Source organism: Gastrolobium bilobum, unplaced genomic scaffold (assembly GCF_033153095.1).
Source record: "Gastrolobium bilobum isolate Gb01-03AN ecotype WA unplaced genomic scaffold, APGP_CSIRO_Gbil_v1 utg9213, whole genome shotgun sequence".
NCBI lineage: Eukaryota > Viridiplantae > Streptophyta > Magnoliopsida > Fabales > Fabaceae > Gastrolobium > Gastrolobium bilobum.
The window spans coordinates 298,025-318,896 of record NW_026898495.1 but is presented as its reverse complement, the minus strand read 5'-3'; the positions used below and the strand labels follow the sequence as shown (position 1 = coordinate 318,896).

Genomic DNA, 20,872 nt, shown 5'->3' with positions numbered 1-20,872 from the left:
ATGCAGCAAAATGTCGACTATGGCAATCACATAAATGGCAACTTTTGTGGCCTTTTCACTTGTCCTCCTCGTATACATATACATTCATGAAACGAGTCTAATCTTGTATGGGAAAGATAGTTCTTCACTTTAATTTAACCATTGCACGCTGTAACATCGCATACACAAACAATATTTCAAGGTTGTAAAGACGACGTCTTCTTTGTCGCAAGGGAGGAGATAGAAAGGATCTGAATCATGGGGAGAGAGAAAAGAGTAAAGGAGATTTTATTTATGTTTTGAATCTGAACCGTTGGATGAGATTGTAATTCAATAGTGTTGAGAAAGGTAGGTAAATGTAGGCAAAATGAGAGTAGGCAGAATAACCTCTCTCAATAAAAATACCTTTATTTAAAGGGTAAACATTTACGATTTTCTTATTTATGTATAAATAAATAAATAAATAAAAACGTTTACCTATTTGCATCGATACATGTCGTTTAAGTTGCTAACGACTTCGTTTAAGGGGAGAAAAGCGAAGACGGTAAACGACACTGACACTATGAACGACGATTTCGTTTCGTTCGTACAAAACAAAAGCTAAAACCCCTTTCTGTGGCGTTCTCATCCTCCGTCCTCGTCTTCACACATTCAGGTCAAGTCCTTCTCCGGCCACCACCATCGCAGCCGCAGACGACGGCGCTCACCGTCTGAATGGCTCAGCAGCTGTTCGATCCTTATTACCTGTACCAACAAGATGAGAGGAGCAACATCAACACGCTCTTCGTCTCCGGCCTCCCAGACGACGTGAAGGCGCGTGAAATTCATAACCTCTTCCGCCGCCGCCCCGGCTTCGACTCTTGCCAGCTCAAGTACACCGGACGCGCCAACCAGGTACTCGTTTTCCGTTTGAAGCAGTTTCAACTGACATCGAAATTCGTGAATTTTGAAGATATTGAATGGAAATTCGCTTTTCTTTGCAGGTCGTTGCATTTGCTACGTTTTTCAACCATCAATCAGCAATGGCAGCATTGCACTCCTTAAACGTGAGTGCCTCGGGCTCAAATTTTATAATCCACGATGGACATTGAGAGTTTGGAATTTAGTTACAGATAGCTTGATTTTTATGATAATACTGTTATTTTTCGTAATTATAGTTCCTTAGAATGAACATTTTGGTATCATCTTTCGCTTTTTTTGACTAAAATGATATTGCAGTGACTTAACACACATACTCAAAAGGAAATCCTAAAAGTTAGTGGATTCTATGTGCTTCTAATTCGTTTTTCATTTTTAGTGGTCTGTTAGAGAATGAAGTAATATGAGTCATATTTAATGATAAGATGTTTACACTTTACAATTTCTAGAAATTGGTCTTCTATCTTATTTCTTTTTTGCCTTGATGATCATCAGGGTGTGAAATTTGACCCTCAATCTGGATCTGTTTTACATATTGAACTTGCCAGGTCAAACTCTAGGAGGAAGCGTAAACCAGGTATATATATTATCCGTGTTTGGTAGAGATGAATATGATATGACGTATAGAAGAGGAATGGAAAACATCAAAGTATCAACTATCAAGCTATAATGCATGTATAGAATAATATATATGTCTTCTCATTTTCATTTCTGTTCCATTCCCTTTTTACTTCAAGCAACTTTTTCTTCAATCCCCCCCCATGAATTCTGTAGAAATTCAATGTGTTTTACTTTTATGGTTTTCCGCTTCCAGGATGATTATTGGACTTTTATTTTTTGCAGGTGGTGGAGCCTATGTGGTTATAGATAAAAGGTCAAAAGGGGAGGCTGATGTTCAGGAATCATCAAGTGATGATGGTAATGTTACTTTGATTATTAAGTTCAAGTTAAACTAGATATCTTATATTATGAAATGACTATGATCCAGCTTGTTACTATTATTTTGTATGAGTCTCGTGTGATACACCCAGAGCTATATGTCCCTTTCTTTTAATTTAAATTGAGTTAGATAAGAAAGGGGAAAAGGGGGGAGGAGTTGGACAAGATCACAAGAAAGATAGTTTTCATATTCTTTCCCCTTTTGTTTCTTTGGGCTCACCTGCACATCTTTCACATTTAGGTGACAGTGACCCTGATGAACCATCGGAAAGTGGTGACAACCATGGTGATTTAGCAACCACGAAAAGGTTGAGAATACAATTAATTTTAATAACTGTTTTCCATAGTTCAAAGTTCAAAGTTTTGCAAATTGTTGACAAACAAAAAATGAATAAATAAAAGTATTCAACTATTTTGAATATTGTAGTGCTTAACTAAGTCTATTATGTTCTCTGCTTCTATGCAGTGGTGAGACTACTTTTGGTTCTGACAACGCTGTACCTGTGGTAAGTTAACTGAAAACCAGCAATGTGTTGGAGTTCTTCAACTTAGTGCATTTGTAGAAACCATTCAATATTTCCTCCCACATTATATTCAGCACATAGAATTCATTCTCTGTGTTTCAACCAGATCATTGACATAAAACAGATGAAAAAATGTGTAGTTTGCGACCAGTGCTGCTTCCTTTTACCATTAAGAACTTCTGTACTATAATCTTTTCAAATTGGCTGCAGGAGCAATATGAAAAGCGTGGTAATGGAGGACCATGTTCCACAGTCTTTATCGCAAATCTTGGTCCAAACTGCACTGAAGATGAATTGAAGCAAGCTTTTTCTGTGTGAGTTGCTGCTTCTATCTTATTAATGAATCTGCTAAGGGTCTTTACTCTAGCATTGTTATTCAGACTGGAGCAGTGCTGAACATGCTGGTTCTTGTTATATCTAGATCCTTCAGTGTTCATCATATACCTGATTTTGATGTCTTCAATCTGTTTTTCCAGATATACTGGATTCAACATGGTCAAAATGCGTTCTAGAGGAGGAATGCCTGTTGCATTTGCTGATTTTGAGGTAAGTCACTGTTCTTGCAGGAAACTATAGGCATCATTGATAGAATAGTATGCATTTTTATATTCATACATTGTGTGCGGATGTCAAAGGGGAGGGAGAAGAGAGGGGGGGAGGGGGTTAGTAACCTGTAGCAATTTGAGGGTTACAACATTAAATTTGTTTTCTTCTACTTATTTCCACAAGTTCTTATGTTACTGTCACCAAATTCTTTTCTTTGTGAGGTGTTGGATTCTTTGAATAGAATAATATGATAATATGATAATTGATCATTGTCTTCAAGTCATTTCATCAGTTTTAAAGCATGTTTCTCGAAAATCTAATTTTCATATCAATGTCAGTTTGAGGTAAGAAATCCATCTGTAAACTATACCTGTACATCCTCAGCTGACCATAAATGTCTAGTGGAACTAAATATGATCAAGGGGAACTCAGTGCACACAAATATTAATTGGGCAATCTTGTGCTGAGCTGTTATTTTCTCATTATACCTGAACGATTTTCTGTTAATTAAAAATATGAGAACATCATGGCATAGGCATACTATTAAATGGGACAAGGTTGTTCGATGGGTTTTTTCAGGTCAAAATATCTTCTATTGCTTTGCTAGTTGGCATTTATTAACAAGAAACAAGATATTGTCAAACCTTCTCTATTGACTGCAATTACCTCCCATACACTCATGCCCCTCTTCAATGCTTTACCACCAAAGTATAGTTACACATACCATATCTATCAAACAACCTTGCCCTGAATTTTTATTCATTTACTGATGATCTTATCAACCTTTCTTCTTTTGACAGGAAATTGATCAAGCTGCTAAGGTCATGGAGGAGCTTCAGGGCAGCTTGCTGCCATCATCAGATCGGGGTGGCATGCACATAGAGTATCTCCTAACCTAATGGGTTCTATTAATTTTTGTTCTTCTATGATTGGATTTTTCATCTAACTTTCTCTTCTTCTTTTTATCTCTCTTACCTGTGTCTCTAGATATGCAAGGTCTAAAATGAGGAAGCATTAGAAGAAATGGGAGCTAGATAAATTCCAGATAATTTGGTTGTTGTTGTAAATGGAAGCATTGTGTTTACTCTCGACTAATTGCAACATTAAGGGAAAGGTTGGGAAGGTGTCCCCATTTTACAAAATGATTACAGCAGACATTTTTTTGTCGTGCCTGGAACCATGTAGTCTGATGGAATTTCTTGCAGAGCACTTCTAAGTTTTCAACAGTCTAGCATACCCTTGTGCTTTACAAGTTCCATTCGCGGAGAATCATTACAAAAAGATTAGTAAGTCTAGAGGTTTAGTTCCTTGCAAGTGGAACAAAGAAGTACGTGTCACCTTTATTTTTGGAGAATGCAAGACATTTAGATTTTGATGATTGCAAACTTAAAAAAGAATAGTTGAACAGATTAAGCGAGAACAAACTTTCAGACGACTTTATGCAAAAAAATTATAGAATTGAGCTAGTGCATGCTTCATACTGATTAATATTAAGTTTTTTTTTTTAAAAAAAAAAATCTAAAATTTTGTACACAAAATAAACTAATTTAAAAGATCCATTTAAATAATTGAACCATGATACAGAGCTATGGTGGTGTAGCCAGGAGAGGCTTCGGACAATGTAAGATGGATGCGTGGACACTGGCGGTGCCTATGATTCTCAACAATTAAGTTGTCCGAATAGCTTATTATTTCAGCATATAGTATCTAGACACCCATGTTTGGATGCGGCCTTCAAACATTTTTTTGATATAGTTGTGGTACTGAGATTCAAACTTTGTTATCTTATACAATTTTTTCAATTTCCTTAACAACAACTTAGTTCTATAGCTTTTCAAACTTGTTTTATCTAATAGTATAATATATACCATTACAAATGTACGGAATTGTTTAGATGATTGAACTGAAAAGGAATAATTATAACCAGAAGCGAAGTCAAGATAAAAAATCTAGACACACGAGGAGAGAATAATACGGAGGTGTAAATAATGTAAAAACATAAATTAGGAAGCATCAAAATAAATAAAGAATTAGTGCCCTCTGGCCGCTAAAATGACAAGTTTGTGAAAAGTATAATAGAGGCTAACATAACAATGGTATTGGTGGAAGACTCAAACCCATAGATTCTGCAAAGATTTTTGTTGATGTTGATCTATAGTAAGATATATGGACAAGAATCAGACACGGATGCCCTCGGGATAAGGTATGGAGTCTCTTTGTTTATTACTTGCCAAAACATAACTGATGAACAAGACACTTGACATGTCTCTTGATCCTATTATGTCTGAATCACTCAGCCCCTGTCATCATCAGCCAACCAATAAATTTGGTTTTACATGCTTCAAAATTCAAGAATTCAAAATAATGACATTATCAACATGAGCCAACCAAGGTGATTGACTTTATGTGCATCATAAGTTAAAAATTCATTTGAGAGAGAGAGAGAGAGAGAGAGAGTTGAGACCACCTTACAAGAAGCTATTTCATTTTCATCCATTTGAAGAACATAGACAGCTCTCAAGTGTGATCAAGGTCATTTAGGCACTAGTTTACATAATTTCCCAAAAAAATTTCAAAAGCTTCTATATATACGTATCCTACTTTCACTCTGCTATACATACAGATGTAAAACTTAATCCCATTGCAGAAAGATAGAAAGGAAAACAACAAAATAGAAGGGGGCAAAGCAACAAACATATTTAGCATAACAAGAATGCAATTTTTATCATCAACCACTTTTAAATGTTATCTTCACATGGAGCCCTCTTAGTCCTAGCCTTGTCCCTATCCCAATAGGAAGGCTTGTATTTGTCAAGAGATAACTTCCCACTGAATGAGTCTTCTAACAAGGGACCACTGTAATGTTGCTGTCTCTGTAGTGGCTCTGACCAGATTCGACCACTCCTGTTTCCCACATCATAACCTGGTGTTGAAATGTAATTTGTGTCCATCACCATGTCACCCTCCAGTATTCTAAGAACCTTGAATAAACAACCACAAGTATGCCATAGATGTTAGGTGTGGGAACCAAGGTACAAAGCCTTTTAGTCTTCAGCATATTATATTAGATTATTAGAAAAACTATTGTCACTAAAATGTGTTCCCCAAGACAAGCCATTGAACTTAGCATTTAATGGTAATTGCAACAAATTATTTAAATATCACACATCCCTAAAGTAATATCAAATTATTTACCTGTGACATGCGTGGTCTAGAATGAGGATCTCGTCGTATGCATAATGATGCAGCATGCAGCATGCAATAAACCTCATGTTCTAAATAGTGGTTACCCAGCATTGGATCAATCAGTTCCTCAATGGCATATTCTTCTAACAGTGGTCGTGCCTGTTTAATATCCAAAGGTTTACACAATTAGTCAAGGATAGGCATGAACAACAAAAAAAGAAATTCAAGCTCTTTTTTTTTATCAATTGGAGTTTCATTTTTCTCATGAATGTTAACTCTTGAAATGGTGCCAATATCAGACAATTAAATATCATAACAAGTTAGATGTTATCATACTATAAAGTCTTAACTTACCCATTCAGTAAGGCACTGCTGTCCCTTGGGCCTAGTGAGATCCACAGCTTTTCTACCTGTAACAAGCTCTACTAGTACCACCCCAAAGGAATAAACATCTGCTTTTTCAGTGATTTGGCCGCTTTGAGCATATTCAGGAGCCAAATACCTACACAGAAGCAGCATAGCTTAGTTGCAATTTCATATTGCACAGATTAGTTTGACAGTGAAACTAATTCAGGATCAATACAAAACGTACCCAAATGTTCCAATTACTCTAGTTTCCACACCCGTGTCTCCATCAGGCTGCCATCTTGCCAAGCCAAAATCTCCAACCTTGCATAATTCAACACAATACTATATTGTTAGAAAATGAAGCTGCACCTAAAAACACACTTCAGGTTGTGACCATAGGAAACTAAAAAAAATCCATGGCCTTTATCCTTTCGTAAGTAAACTTTTAAAATGTTAAAAGAGTCCACAATTATTTTAATGAGCTAGAAAAAAAAAAAAGGACTGTATACAGATGAATATGCAAATAATGAAGTAATGGTGCCTTTCATTGTTATGGAACTGCATTGTACAAAGGAGGCAAAGTACTACCCTACCAGAGGTTCAAAATCATGAGTTATGAGAATGTTGTTTGGCCTCATGTCACGGTGGATAATACAACCCACTCTGCACTCTTCATGAAGATATCGTAATCCACGAGCGGCTCCGACAGCAATTTTTTGCCGTGCAGACCATTCTAATGGATCCCTTTGTCGCCCTGAAATACTTCAAAGTATTAGATCAATTTACAATCAAGTCAGTTTCAGTATTGCAATCATTGAATGTAACATGAAAATATCATGATATTATCATACTCTGCATGAATATAGCCTTCAAAGACAAGAATAATCCTACTTTATCCCATGGTTTTAGTTGGCATATGGATTAATAAAGCTGACAACATCAAATTATATATACAAGTAAGTCACATCTAATAGTCTCATTAGTTTTACAAAAATGATTTTGAAAATATTCATTCCCATTTTCCAATTGTTTAATGACACTTAGATATATGATAAACATATAAGAACTGAGCAGTTTATGGACCATATCAACATTGCATGCTGAATGTCTTAATTAAGTTAATATATTTCTATGATGAGATAATTTGGTGTGGGAGAAAGAGAAATCACCATATAAATGTGAATCCAATGATCCATTGCATATGTACTCATAAACCAATAGTCTTCTCTTATCCTCTATACAAAACCCAATCAGCATAACAACATTTCGGTGCTGAGCACAGCTCAGGACTTCTACCTCTGAGCAAAATTCAACATCACCTTGAGAACTAGCCAATTTATGTTGCTTGACAGCAATGACTTGTCCTTCTGGTAGAACCCCTCTGTGAACAGATCCAAACCCTCCTTCTGCCAAGAAGTTGGCTTTTGAAAATCCACCAGTTGCAAGTTCTAACTCAGCATAGCTGAACCACCTTGGAGGTTTTCCAAAAACAGGTGCCTTGTGCTGACATATTGAACACAATGGAGGTGGACCAGGTGGTACATTTCTTGATAATGCTATTGCTTCTCTCAAATTTCCACTGAAATCCGAGTCAGTTCTATAGGTTGAGATTTGAATTCCAGTTCCTCCATCATGCCTAGAAAACTTTTCTAGCAAACCTCTGGTGGTAGATGCTTGAGGCATGTCATGAGATATCTCTGATCTTTCTTCATTTTGTTGAGATGATTGTTGGTGTAAAATTAATTCTGTGATCCATGGCTGGAATCTCAAGCTTGCTGAAGATGTGGACAGACTTTCACTTTCTGTGTCTGAATTAGTATCACCAGGTTCTTGATTTTCCATGATAGTTTCCTCTTTCTTTGACTCACCATTCATCTCTGAGATAAAGAATGGTGAAGTTCCCGGATCAGAGCTTGAAACTGATGAAGTACCAGCTTCAGTTGCAGTGAAGGGTGTCCCTAGCTCAGGGCTGCTAGTTGGAGTCACAGCAGGTCCTTTGATGGAATTCAAGTAATCAATCTTCTTTTTGGTTCTCTTTTCAGGCATATCATCTTGCTCAGAAGGTGATAAACCTGCTTCTTCAACACCCTTCTTTTGTGGTCCAATCAAATTCAACCTTAGTACTTTGGGTTGAGAACGCTTCATAACCACAATGTTACATTGCAACTCTTCCATGCATCGCTTTTCCTCATGTTTGAGCTGTCTACAAAGAAAGCAACACCAAATACCAACAACACAAACTGAATTATAATCACATATCAACAACAAAATAATAAACCAGAAACGGAGATCATTAAGTATCATAGTTACAATAGCATGCTTTTCAGTGGGGAAAAGATAAAGAGGGACTATTACTTACTTGTCTAATACAACCCAGTTGGCTTGTGCTTTCTTGGCTTCTGCAGCCACTGCTCCACACGGTGATCCAGAAACAATTTTAATCCTGACATTTATCTGTTCAACAATTGGCATATATAAGGATACAACCTCAACATTCAAATTTGCATGAACCTTTCATACACAAAGGCTACTAACCTTATTTGGATCATAGACATCATGAAGCTGAAGGATCATCTGAGAGCAACAATCTGTTATATCACTCTTCTGCTCTGAAATTGTTCCTGGAGGGTACTTCTTCATACCACTGGCACAGTCACCAGCAAATCTCGGAAAACCCCATAATCTTTTGCCTGCGTATGAGTAGAATAACAGCCAATTACACGATAGAGTAGTGAAGGTTCAAATGCCCCATGAAACAAACACTAACAAAGTCCAGAGTTTGTCAATGCAAAACTACACTCATTTAGAATCAAGGGACTTAAATAATGCACTCAGAATGCAAAACCAAAAAGCAATCACTATATGGTAAAAGAAGGGATGATATATATGGGAAACAACTGACCATATCACATCTGAATCAGAGGAATCAAATCACCATTTTTCCAATATGACAGAAAAACAATATCTGACGAGAAAAGAATAACAAAACTAAATAAAATGCAGAAGAAAGATGAATCACCTGAACTTTGTGAAGGCACAACCACAAGCAGTGTAATGCAATCTCCAGGTTGAACAACATGAGTAAGGGACCAAACAAGAGCAGTCTTTGGAATTTCCCTTGATGCCTTAACGGCAACAATAACCTTCTCAGCACCATCAGAACCTTTCTCTTGCTTCCCCCGCTTCTGTAGCTCTCGACTCATCACCACCGATAATAATGCCACAAAAACTACCTTGCTCAAATTATTCAACTCTCAACAACCATCAAAAGCATATATGTTCCTAATTCCTATGTAGGAGAAAGTGAAGAAACACAAGAATGAGTTTCAATAATATTAGCCTGCCCCACCAGTACAACTATCATTTATCATCAACATGCTTGCACATTCCACCTGGCAATAACAAAGACAAAATCTTTTAACCAAATTCAAACCTCTTCCTAACGTTCACAGAATCTTGTTTCCTTTTTTTGTCACCAAAAAGAGTGATTCTACAAGGAAGTTGCCAAAGTAGTATCAAATCCGTGAAGAATCAGATACCCCTTTTGTGGCTCAGAAAGCAAGACGTTGTTGCAGAAGCCCCCAACTCAAAATGCAATAATATGCATTTCAAGCCTTTCTGAAATTCAACAAGATTCAAAAGCACTGCACACTGCTTAGTGAGAGATTTAAAAAGACAGTGCCAAAGAAGACCCTTCACTCCACTAGCTGTGCTTTCTGTGCCTTCAAAATCACCTACCAAGTCAAAATAGTTGAAAAGAAACAGCTTCAAAAAAGGTAAAGGGGGGTGTGTGATTTGGATCCAACTAGTTGGCTCTACTATCGAAAAACACTTTGAAGGAAAACTCCACCAAAGATTCCTCTACACAAATATAGTATCTTGTCTTTCCCACTTCAACAGAAAACGATCCAATCACCACTGACATGACATATATGACTTAAGGTATTGTTTGTTTATCTCTCTGGCTCCTTGAAAGTTCAGCAGCAATTTTTTAACCTGCACAGTCCCAGATTCAACGTAGATCAGAAAATGAAAAATAATAATAACAACACTGCAAAGTTAAGTGTATGAAACAGAAATGCACAACAACAAATACATGTGCAAACATAAGATATGATTCACTAATCACTTGCAACCGCCATTTTGTTGGTTTAGAAGGTCAAAAACATCATTGGAGACTAGAAAACAAAGAAAGATAAAGGGAAAGCCGGAATAAGATCCAAACTTCCAAAGTCCAAACCTTTCATTTTTTTTTTATTATATTTAATTATATTATATTTGTCTCTCAATCAATCTCTGTGAACAAATGAACATCCAGCGAAAAAACAACAAAAGGGAATAACAAAACACTTTTTTTTTTTTTTATGTTTTTACTTACAATTATTGTCATCAGATTCTTAAAAATTTGATTTCCAGCAAAAATCCAACTTCAATCAAAACGCCTCCTTCCCAATAAAATATGAAAATGAGGTGTCTAAAGGCAAGCACAGTGTAACACCAAAAATGAAACAAAGTTGGGGACTTTAACAACAAATAAGCCAACCCAAAAGGAGAAACCAATGTTGTTTTTTTTTTTTTTTTAGTACAAAGAGAAACCAATGTTGGTTGAGTGGAAAAAGAGTAGTAAGTACAAAAATAGTTTCTGGGAAAGAAAAAAGATATCAGCTTTGTTGTGAGTGAATGGATATGAAGATGGAGATGGAGACAGAGACAGAAGAGAGAACAAAAGCAGACAGAACATGGATTAAATAGTAAAATTTTAGTCTTGAAATATATACCGTATTAGTAGTAGTATTTGAAAGATACAAAAATAGCACATAAGCTTTTGAAATATATATTCTGTCAGGTTAAATTTATTATTATTTTTAATTACCAATTGTCCCAAAAGGTCCCTTTAATTTGATTTTAAATTTGAGTCTTTTTATTTTTTGAACAGGTCAAATTCTGATATCTAATTGAAATATCTCTATACCAACAATTTTTTGGGTGTTAAATTAATTTCTAGGTTATGATATTATGAACTAGTTTAATTGACCAAATGAAATTATATAATAATGTTAATCTTTCACAAACTAATATCACTCATGTTATATAACTGGGATACTAAATTGATAATTTACTTAAAAACAAAAGTTATAAAATTAAAGAAAAAATATTTTAATATTAGTTTTCTTTTTTAAGAAAAATAAAAATTTTGAGGGAAAAGGCAATAATGTTGTTCCTCTTTGGTTTGGGGTACATAGTACAATGTAACGTGAAATGCAGAGACCTCAGACTAAGGCAACTCATCTATCAGTTTTGTTTTTGCAGTGATATCACCTTTGAGGGGATTAGGATATGGATATGCCCCTCTTTTTTCCTTTTAATTTCGGAAATGCCACTGAGTTTTTGTTATGTATAATGGACGGTGTCGTTTGAGGTGTGAATGTGATAATGAGAATTTTTAATTTTTAAATGTTGTTGCTTGAGCGGGATCTTAAAGAAAAAATGGTGTCAAAATCTATAATGGTTGCTCAGTTCTGCACGGCGGTGACAGTGTTGTTGTTATTTATGACTTATGTCATTAATAAAGGGCAGTGTCGTGTTATTGTTATTGTTATGGTTATTATGACAAATGAAGAAATGGTCATTTGGAGCAATGGGGAACATGATGGTGAGCTGGGTGGGCCTACATGATCTTGTAGGATTTGTTTTTTCTTTTTCCTTTTTTCATCTTTTGTGATATCATTTTAAATTTCAAATTAAAGGGTTTTGTTTTGTGGTGATTCGAATGTGCTAAAGTTTGTTTCTTCCTAAAGTTGTATCCCAAATGAGACCAAAATAATTGGGAGGGAAATCTATGTGACATCAACTCAACTGAGATGGCGTGGTTTTGTGTACTTTTTATGATGTATTTTGATCGGTCTCATCATTATCGAAATTAAAAATTAAAAGGGCATACAACATTGTTATTGTTCCTTTATCATATCTTACCTTCATGATTTAACTTATGATTGGTTTCATTGCCACGTCAATGTTATGAATGGCATCTAATTGACATTTTATAATCGTCATATCCATGGAATGATTAAAAAAATGGTTAGAGAAAAAAACACATATAGGATCCACTTGTATTTTGTGTCTGCGTAAGATATAGTTCTCTTATATAGTAGGAAAGAGATATAACTCTTAAAAAAATCAACACATATTCTAAGTTTTATGTAAAAATGAAAATCAGTAATTACATGGGATAGTCTTTATTTTTTTAATATTATTTACTGATTTTTTTTATTTTATGACCATAATTATTCTTTTTAGGGCGAATTAGATCTCTCAATACCCCCATAATCCATAAAAAGAAAAGGATTCGTACATATATAAAATTAATCTCGAGTCAAACGATATAACAATGATTCGGTTATGAAAAAAATATTCCAAAATTTAATAAATCCCTGCTCTTTTAACAATTTTTTCTGGCTCATATTATCACTTGACCGAACTAGGAATTCTCTAACTCGTTTTTTAACATGAAATAAAAAAAAAAATCGCTTTTGTTTATAAGAAATTTTCATCTTTACTACTTAAATGAAATCCAAACGAAAAAGAGAGAAGAATCCTTTTATCTAAGGCAGAAGCACGGAGTGCAAAAGCAGTCAAAGAAAGGTCACGAAGTTCTAAACGGTAATAAAAATTGCATTAACTGTTCTGTGGCATGGCCAAGTGTGTGTTCTGTGTGATTGTGAGCAGAAACAAACGACATCCCATGATGGTAAATAGCTCAACAATGTTGTCGTTTTTCTCTGATCCGATTCAATGATTTTGGACATTGCCATAAATGCTACAGCGGTTAAACTTTTAAAATGCACCGTCACGTCACCGTATGCATTTAACGGTTCATCTCTCGCTTAGACGCTTACAATTTTCCTAACCACTAACCAGGCCCCCACTCGCTGTTTCTAACACAGGTCACAGGTTCTTCTACATGTTCACATGGATTAAACTCCGTCTAATAAAATATTAATATATTGTATTATTTTAAATTACACTGTATAATTATACAAAGAAATATTATTTTAAAATAATTATCACTTTCACAATTTTAATATATTTAAAAAAAATCATTTTAAATTTTGGAAATACATTAATTTTTAACTTTACCTTTATTTTTAGTGTTCTTAATAAATAAGTCGCTGGTGACAGTTTCTTTTTTTACTTTTTCCAGCGCTAACATGCAATTTTTCTTTGGTATTATTGTTGCACCCTATGCTTTAAAATATTTTAATGATGATACAATTAATATAATTAAATTACAAATCCTAACAACCTTATTTGTTGATCAAAAAACAGGATGATTTTTGTTGGGTGGTTACAGCATATCAAAAGATTGTTGAGATTCCAAATCTGAAGATAAGATAAAGCTTGAAGTTGTTGCAGTCAATTGAAGATAAATGGCAATCAAAATTTGAAATTAAGAGATAAGGATAAAGTCTAAACAGCATTATCATGGGAGCAAAAGTTTATGAAATTTTTTTTACTATATATATACCCATGCTCCAATAGTCTTATAGTGAAGAAGCAAATGAGATCTAAATTTTTAGCCTAAGACTTGTGTTCTTTATTAACTTTTTTTACAAGCTTAGGTTTTAAGTGCTTCATCGTCACCTTTTAGCTTTTCTAGAAGTATTAGTAAGGAGGTTCATTTTAAGTTGATTTTTCTCCGTGTGTGGAGACTTGCTATTGTTGGTAGTAACAATAGGTGTGGGCTTATCGGTGGATAAGTGTAAACTTTGATTTAAAGGGTTGAATCAAAGTAGTGTGCCTCAAGAGTAGATTAGGATCTACTTGTACTTGAGTATTTTGGCAAATTAGTGAAGTTTTTTTTTTAAATCCCATTGGATTGAAATCCAAGTGGGTCGTGGTTTTTTACTCCTATTGAGTCTAGGAGATTTTTCCACGTAGAAATCATTGTGTTTTTTTTATTTGTGCATCATTCTTGTGATTTCCTTTTATTAGCAAAAATTAAAAAATTATATTAAAAATTATATTTAAATAAAAATAAAAAGAGAGATAGGTGCTACTACTCAATTCAACCCCCCTATTGAGTACCACTGGGACTAACAATTGGTATCAAGAGCGTGGTTCTCTTTATTTTACAGGTAATTCCTGAAGAGTAGATCCAAAAATAGAGTCAATCCGAAGAAGGGTACTCAACTCAAAGGCCACCGCTTTTTGAAGAAAAATTCTTCAATTACTGGAAGAATCGAATGGAGATTTTCATAAAAGCCGAGAATTATCAAGTCTGGAATGTAATCGAAAATGGTGATTTTGAAATCACTAAAATGAATGACAAGGGAGACTTGATACCAAAGCCAATCAATGAATATATTGATGAAGACTGGAAAAAATTAGAATTCAACGCTCAAGCCAAAAGACTTCTTCATTGTGGTCTTGGCACACAAGAGTACAATAGAATTATGGGTTGTCGTACAGCAAGGGAGATGTGGAATTTATTGGAAGTTACCCATGAAGGAACAAATGAAGTCAAGCAGTCAAAAATTGATTTGTTGATGCATCAATATGAACTTTTTTCCATGAGCCCCAAAGAAAACATACGGAGCATGATAACACGATTTTCAAATATTGTCAATGAACTTGGTGCATCGGGAAAAATAATCCCAACTGATGAGCAAATTAGAAAAATACTACGCAGTCTACCTCATGAAGATTGGAGACCAAAAGTGATTGCTTTACAGGAGACAAAAGATTTTAAAATATTTACACTTGAGGAGTTGACTGGATCACTAATGACTTATGAGATGCAACTTTTATCTCATAATGAAACACTCAAAAAACACGACATTCAGCTTACACTAGTAGGCCTGACATTGTGTTTAGTGTAGGCTTATGTGCACGTTTTCAATCCAATCCCAAAGAATCCCATTTGAAATCTGTTAAACGGATATTAAGATACTTAAAAGGATCTGATAACTTAGGATTATGGTATCCTAGGGGTGCTAATTTTGATCTAGTGGCATATAGTGATGCAGATTTTGCAGGTGACCTTGTTCATAGAAAAAGCACTTCAGGTATGGCTCAATTTCTTGGTCCTTGCTTGGTTACTTGGGGTTCAAAGAAACAGAATACTATTGCATTATCCACTACTGAAGCTGAATATATTTCTGCTGCCCTTTGTTGTGCTCAATTGTTATGGATAAAACAACAGTTAATTGACTTTGGAATAAATGTTGGTTGTATGCCTATCCTTTGTGACAACTCAAGTGCTATAAGTATATCAAAAGATCCAGTGTTGCATTCAAGAACAAAACACATACACATTAGGCATCATTTTTTGAGAGATTGTACAGAAAAATGTTTAATCAAGTTGAATTTTTGTCCCAATGAATTTCAAATAGCAGATATTTTCACTAAGCCGTTAAATAGAGATAGGTTTGAAAAATTGAGACTAGAACTAGGCTTGATTAGTTCTACATAAGGATTTATGTGACCCCCAATATGGATGCTTGAATTAGAACCAAAAATTTGTTGTCCCGTCTGCATACTTATCATCACTTCTATATTTTTTTTTAAAAAAGACCCTATTCCACTTCATAAAGACAACATCACCTACACAAGACAAACTCTAGGTCCTTCTGACTATACACCTAGATTTCCATAGCATTTGGTGACTGTGTGGAGCATGATTCAATGGATGTGGTACTGTTATGCATACTCATGAAAAAACATGTTAGTTAGGTGACCAAGTTTTGAGTGAAAACACTACTGAGTGAAAAGGTACTTCAAAACTTGTATAATTGATCTGCTTCTTTTTGGTGGAAAAGTGCATTCTGATTTATTGATTACTGTCATTCACTTTTTTTCCCATTACTTTTTCTAATCTCTATTTGACATCATACGAACCATTCATGATCAGAAAGATAATTCTGCATATTTTTGTTCCACTAGTATTAGCAGAAAACTTACATCATATTGTGAAGAGTATGTCCAGATATATATCCTATTTATCTTTGATCCACATGTCAAGTTGAGGGGGAACAACAAAAAAAAAGGAGGAGGAAGAAGAAGAAGAAGGAGAAGATGATTAAAAAAAAAAAGAAAAAAAAAGAAGGAGAATAAGATGAACAAAAAAGAAGAAGAAGAAGAAGATGATAAAAAAAAAAGTAAGGAGAATAGAAAAAAAAAAATTAAGAAGAAGAAGAAGAAGGGGAAGAGGATTAAAAAAAAAAAAGAGAAGAACGAGAATAGGATAAAAAAAAGTTATAAAAAAAGGGGAGAAAGCTTCAAATGTTAATTGTCTCATGGCATAATACAACATCCAAACAAATGTCATTTTTTTGTTGTTCTTTGCAACCTGAGTCATCTTGCCAATAACACTCCCAGCTTCTAACAACTAAGAGAGTTCTTTAATCCTTCCATTTTCTATCATCTTTTCCTTCATGCTTAAATTTTTCATAAACTTTATTCTACTTGCACTTTTCTGGTTAAAAGGATTCCTAGATCATGAATTACAAGTCCATGAAGCATCCTTGAAGGTGAATAAATTGTGAGTTAAACACTTGAGTGTCTTCTATCATGAATATTGCAAAATACACCATGCCATTGCAAAGTGCTCTGCTGCTTCCCATTTGCTTTACTCTTTCTCATACATCTCTTGCTCCATTATGCCTAATATTTTCCAAAGTTTGATGATGTCAAAAAGGGGGAAACTAAGATGCCTTATTTGAGTTAATTAAGTGTTGGTTACTAGTTGAATTTGTCAATATTATCACTGTTTAATTACTATTGTTTAAATATCTGGTTTTGGATTCGGTATCAATTATTCAACTTGATCACGTGACATGCTACATTGTTGTTGTTGTATACAAAACTAGCTTGTTGACTATGAAAATAGTTTGTTATTGCTGAACTTCATTGTTGGATTGATCTGTCAAGCTACTTGGATTTCTAAGGCATCAATTGTTTGTCATCATCAAAAAGGGGGAATTTGTTGCACCCTATGCTTTAAAATATTTTAATGATGACACAATTGATATAATTAAATTACAAATCCTAACAACCTTATTTGTTGATCAAAAAACAGGATGATTTTTGTTGGGTGGTTACAGCATATCAAAAGGTTGTTGAGATTCCAAATCTGAAGATAAGATAAAGCTTGAAGTTGTTGCAGTCAATTGAAGATAAAGAGCAGAATCAAAATTTGAAATTAAGAGATAAGGATAAAGTCTAAACAGCATTATCATGGGAGCAAAAGTTTATGAAATTTTTTTTACTATATATATACCCATGCTCCAATAGTCTCATAGTGAAGCAGCAAATGAGATCTAAATTTTTAGCCTAAGACTTGTGTTCTTTATTAACTTTTTTTACAAGCTTAGGTTTTAAGTGCTTCATCATCACCTTTTAGCTCTTCTAGAAGTATTAGTAAGGTGGTTCATTTTAAGTTGATTTTTCTCCGTGTGTGGAGACTTGCTATTGTTGGTAGTAACAATAGGTGTGGGTTTATCGGTGAATAAGTGTAAACTTTGATTTAAAGGGTTGAATCAAAGTAGTGTGCCTCAAGAGTAGATTAGGATCTACTTGTACTTGAGTATTTTGGCTCATTGAAATTAGTGAAGTTTTTTTTTAAATCCCATTGGATTGAAATCCAAGTGGGTCGTGGTTTTTTACTCCTATTGAGTCTAGGAGATTTTTCCACGTAGAAATTATTGTGTTTTTTTTATTTGTGCATCATTCTTGTGATTTCCTTTTATTAGCAAAAATTAAAAAATTATATTAAAAATTATATTTGAATAAAAATAAAAAGAGAGATAGGTGCTACTACTCAATTCAACCCCCCCTTCTTGAGTACCACAGGGACTAACAATTATGTGAGTACCGAATTCAGTACTTTCGTTTTCTTAAAAAAAAAAAGATTTTTATCCTTATTTAAATCAATATTTTTATCTTTATTTTCATCTAAATTCTAATTTTTTACTTTTGTTAACTAGATATATAATATTACAGAAGTATCAATGATTTGTTCGCTAACATGACAACATGTAGGATGAACCAAACAGTGGATTCGATGGGTTAAGGGGGTGATGTCAGCTCAACAATTTGTGAATGAGACAGGTTTCGTGGGACAAAGAATGCGCATACCTAAGGATTATGACTATGTTAATAAATGTATGTCTCGTAGCTTACTTCAAACCTATGAAACCATATCCTAAGAGATTGAGCGTGAGCTTTTGCATAAACATACAGGTAAATCACTTACAAAATAAAATATAAAATGTTTTTTAGATTTTTAACGGGTAAAACTAATCTTATGTTGCTTGTTGTAAAACAAAATCAAGGTAGGTTTCATCTTAATTTTTTTTATTTTTTATTTTAGTGGGTCCCACCTTAGATTTTGTTTCACAACATGAGGTACACTATTTTATGCAACATAAAATTAGTTTTATCCATTTTTAATATATTAAATGTTTGTACCATTTATATAATTTTTTTTTTTGTTTCTTAACATGAGCCATTACCATTACACATTACCAAAACCCATAATGTATTTATCAACTTGTGTTAGTTTGAGTGAAAGAGATCTGGTCCCTTAAAAAACCAAAAGGTGAATAAAACATGTACATGCTCTAAAATTATTACTTGGAAATAACGCATAACAAAGAGTGAATTCTAAATGCATACTAAAAAAATGATGTCTCTATTTATATAAGGATACATAGGTTTATAATTGCATTTGTCCATCATAGTGTTTTATAGTTTAATGAGCTTATAATAAGACGTGCAGTTGGTTTCTCTAAGAATGAGCCCGTTAGATTAAGGTAAGAATAAGATACACAATGCACAATTTTTTGGAGTGGTTTAAGACAATAATATATGACTTATATATACACGCACAGGATAAAATATTGCAATTCGTAATGGAGTTGGTTTCGCTAAGAATGAGCCCGTTAGATTAAGGTAAAAATAAGCAAAATGCACAATTTTTTGGAGTGGTTTAAGACAATAATATATGACTTATATATACACGAACAAGATAAAATATTGCAATTCGTAATATTTATATTTTATGGATTCATAAATATTATTGTATTTAAAATTAGTATAATTTATTGGGGTATGCGCTAAAGACAGTGATTATACGACGACGTCTTGGTCTACTCGATTTTGGCGCCACGTATCCCGGATCGTGTCCTGTAGTTTTCGAACCTGCGAAACGTTTTTTTATTTGCAACCTCTGATTAAAAAATCATCATTCAAAATATAAACAAAAGATATATATAGAGAGAGAGAAAAAAGGCAACTAATACTTTTAATAACCGTGATAATTAAAATAATGAGTAAGCAATTAACTATTCTCCTTTATATATTAGGAGTGTGGAATAATATTTTGGCTTAAGCGGAAAACAAGTTAAGGATCATATAAAACCAAAATGAGCATGCTGAATTAGCAAGCATAAGAACGTGTCAGTCAACATGTTTCTGCTTTACAAAGCCATGATATTTTTATATTAATCTATATTTATGACTAAAATGTAATTACAATTAAATATGTAGCACATGGTACTTTCATTTTGGGGAATCGTGCTCAGTTAGTCTTTGTTTTGTTGTATGTTTATGTGACGTGAGATGGGGAGGAAATGATAAATTGAAATCGTTAATTAATTAAAAGTTTGGGAAATCGTGTTTATTGTTTAAAATATTAGTTTTAAATTTTGTTCGTTCCCGAAACAACAAGTGCATGAAAATTAACAATACTAGTGCATGTTCATAGGCGTTCCTTGTTATCAATGTTATAATGTTTTGTCACTTTGTGAAGTGTGTGTTTCGGTCATTTTTTGTAAATTTAATTTTAGATAATTTTAATTTATAAAATTGATTTCAGTTAAAAATGTGTTGCAATTAGTGAAGTGATTTTTATTTGAAAATCTCTATGCTAAAAACAAATTTATAATCAAACTTAGTATACTATTCTAGACCCGACTCAAAAGTTATATATATTTTTCCAATTTTAATTTAACATGTTTTTAGAAACAAAAACAATTTAACTTGAAAAATGAAAACAACCAAATATAAAAAGAAATGCACAAACTATATATGTTCTTTTTTTTTTGAGACTACGCTTTTATTTTGAAACACACATTAGAAACTTAATCGAACCAAACATGCAAAGCGCGTGTTTCAAATTTAGTGTGCAAAAACCACTTAAATAAATTCTTTCATATTAAGTATCACTATAAATGTCATTGATCACTTCTCTATCCAGAACCCATTAAACTAGGTTAATAGCTTGACTGGCTTAATGCCCCCAACTTTTTATGCGAATTATTAGATGATATTATTTAATCATTGGTTTCATTAATGATTTGATTCATATAATTTCACTCAAAATTCAATTTAGTTCTTCTAATTTAAAATCATTCAAAAAAATCCTTATTATT

The 20,872-nt window shown here is 33.7% G+C and overlaps 2 protein-coding genes across 2 annotated transcripts; one reads left to right on the top strand and one right to left on the bottom strand.

The window, feature by feature from the left end:
- Positions 1-596: 596 nt before the first annotated feature.
- LOC133316850 (uncharacterized) lies at positions 597-4,343 on the top strand. The gene is made up of 10 exons (XM_061518640.1): positions 597-873; positions 963-1,025; positions 1,393-1,474; positions 1,741-1,815; positions 2,078-2,144; positions 2,303-2,342; positions 2,571-2,674; positions 2,837-2,906; positions 3,707-3,789; positions 3,894-4,343. Exons 1-10 carry the CDS (start codon positions 694-696, stop codon positions 3,922-3,924), a joined length of 795 nt encoding a protein of 264 aa, XP_061374624.1. The 5' UTR covers positions 597-693; the 3' UTR covers positions 3,925-4,343.
- A 1,089-nt stretch (positions 4,344-5,432) lies between these two features.
- Positions 5,433-9,788, bottom strand: LOC133316846 (inactive protein kinase SELMODRAFT_444075-like). Its single transcript, XM_061518635.1, has 9 exons — positions 9,460-9,788; positions 8,976-9,130; positions 8,800-8,894; positions 7,610-8,643; positions 7,034-7,194; positions 6,685-6,761; positions 6,447-6,594; positions 6,102-6,251; positions 5,433-5,887 (listed from the first exon to the last, which is right to left on the bottom strand). The coding sequence occupies exons 1-9, from the start codon at positions 9,641-9,643 to the stop codon at positions 5,645-5,647; spliced, it is 2,247 nt and encodes a 748-aa protein (XP_061374619.1). The 5' UTR covers positions 9,644-9,788; the 3' UTR covers positions 5,433-5,644.
- Positions 9,789-20,872: the final 11,084 nt, after the last annotated feature.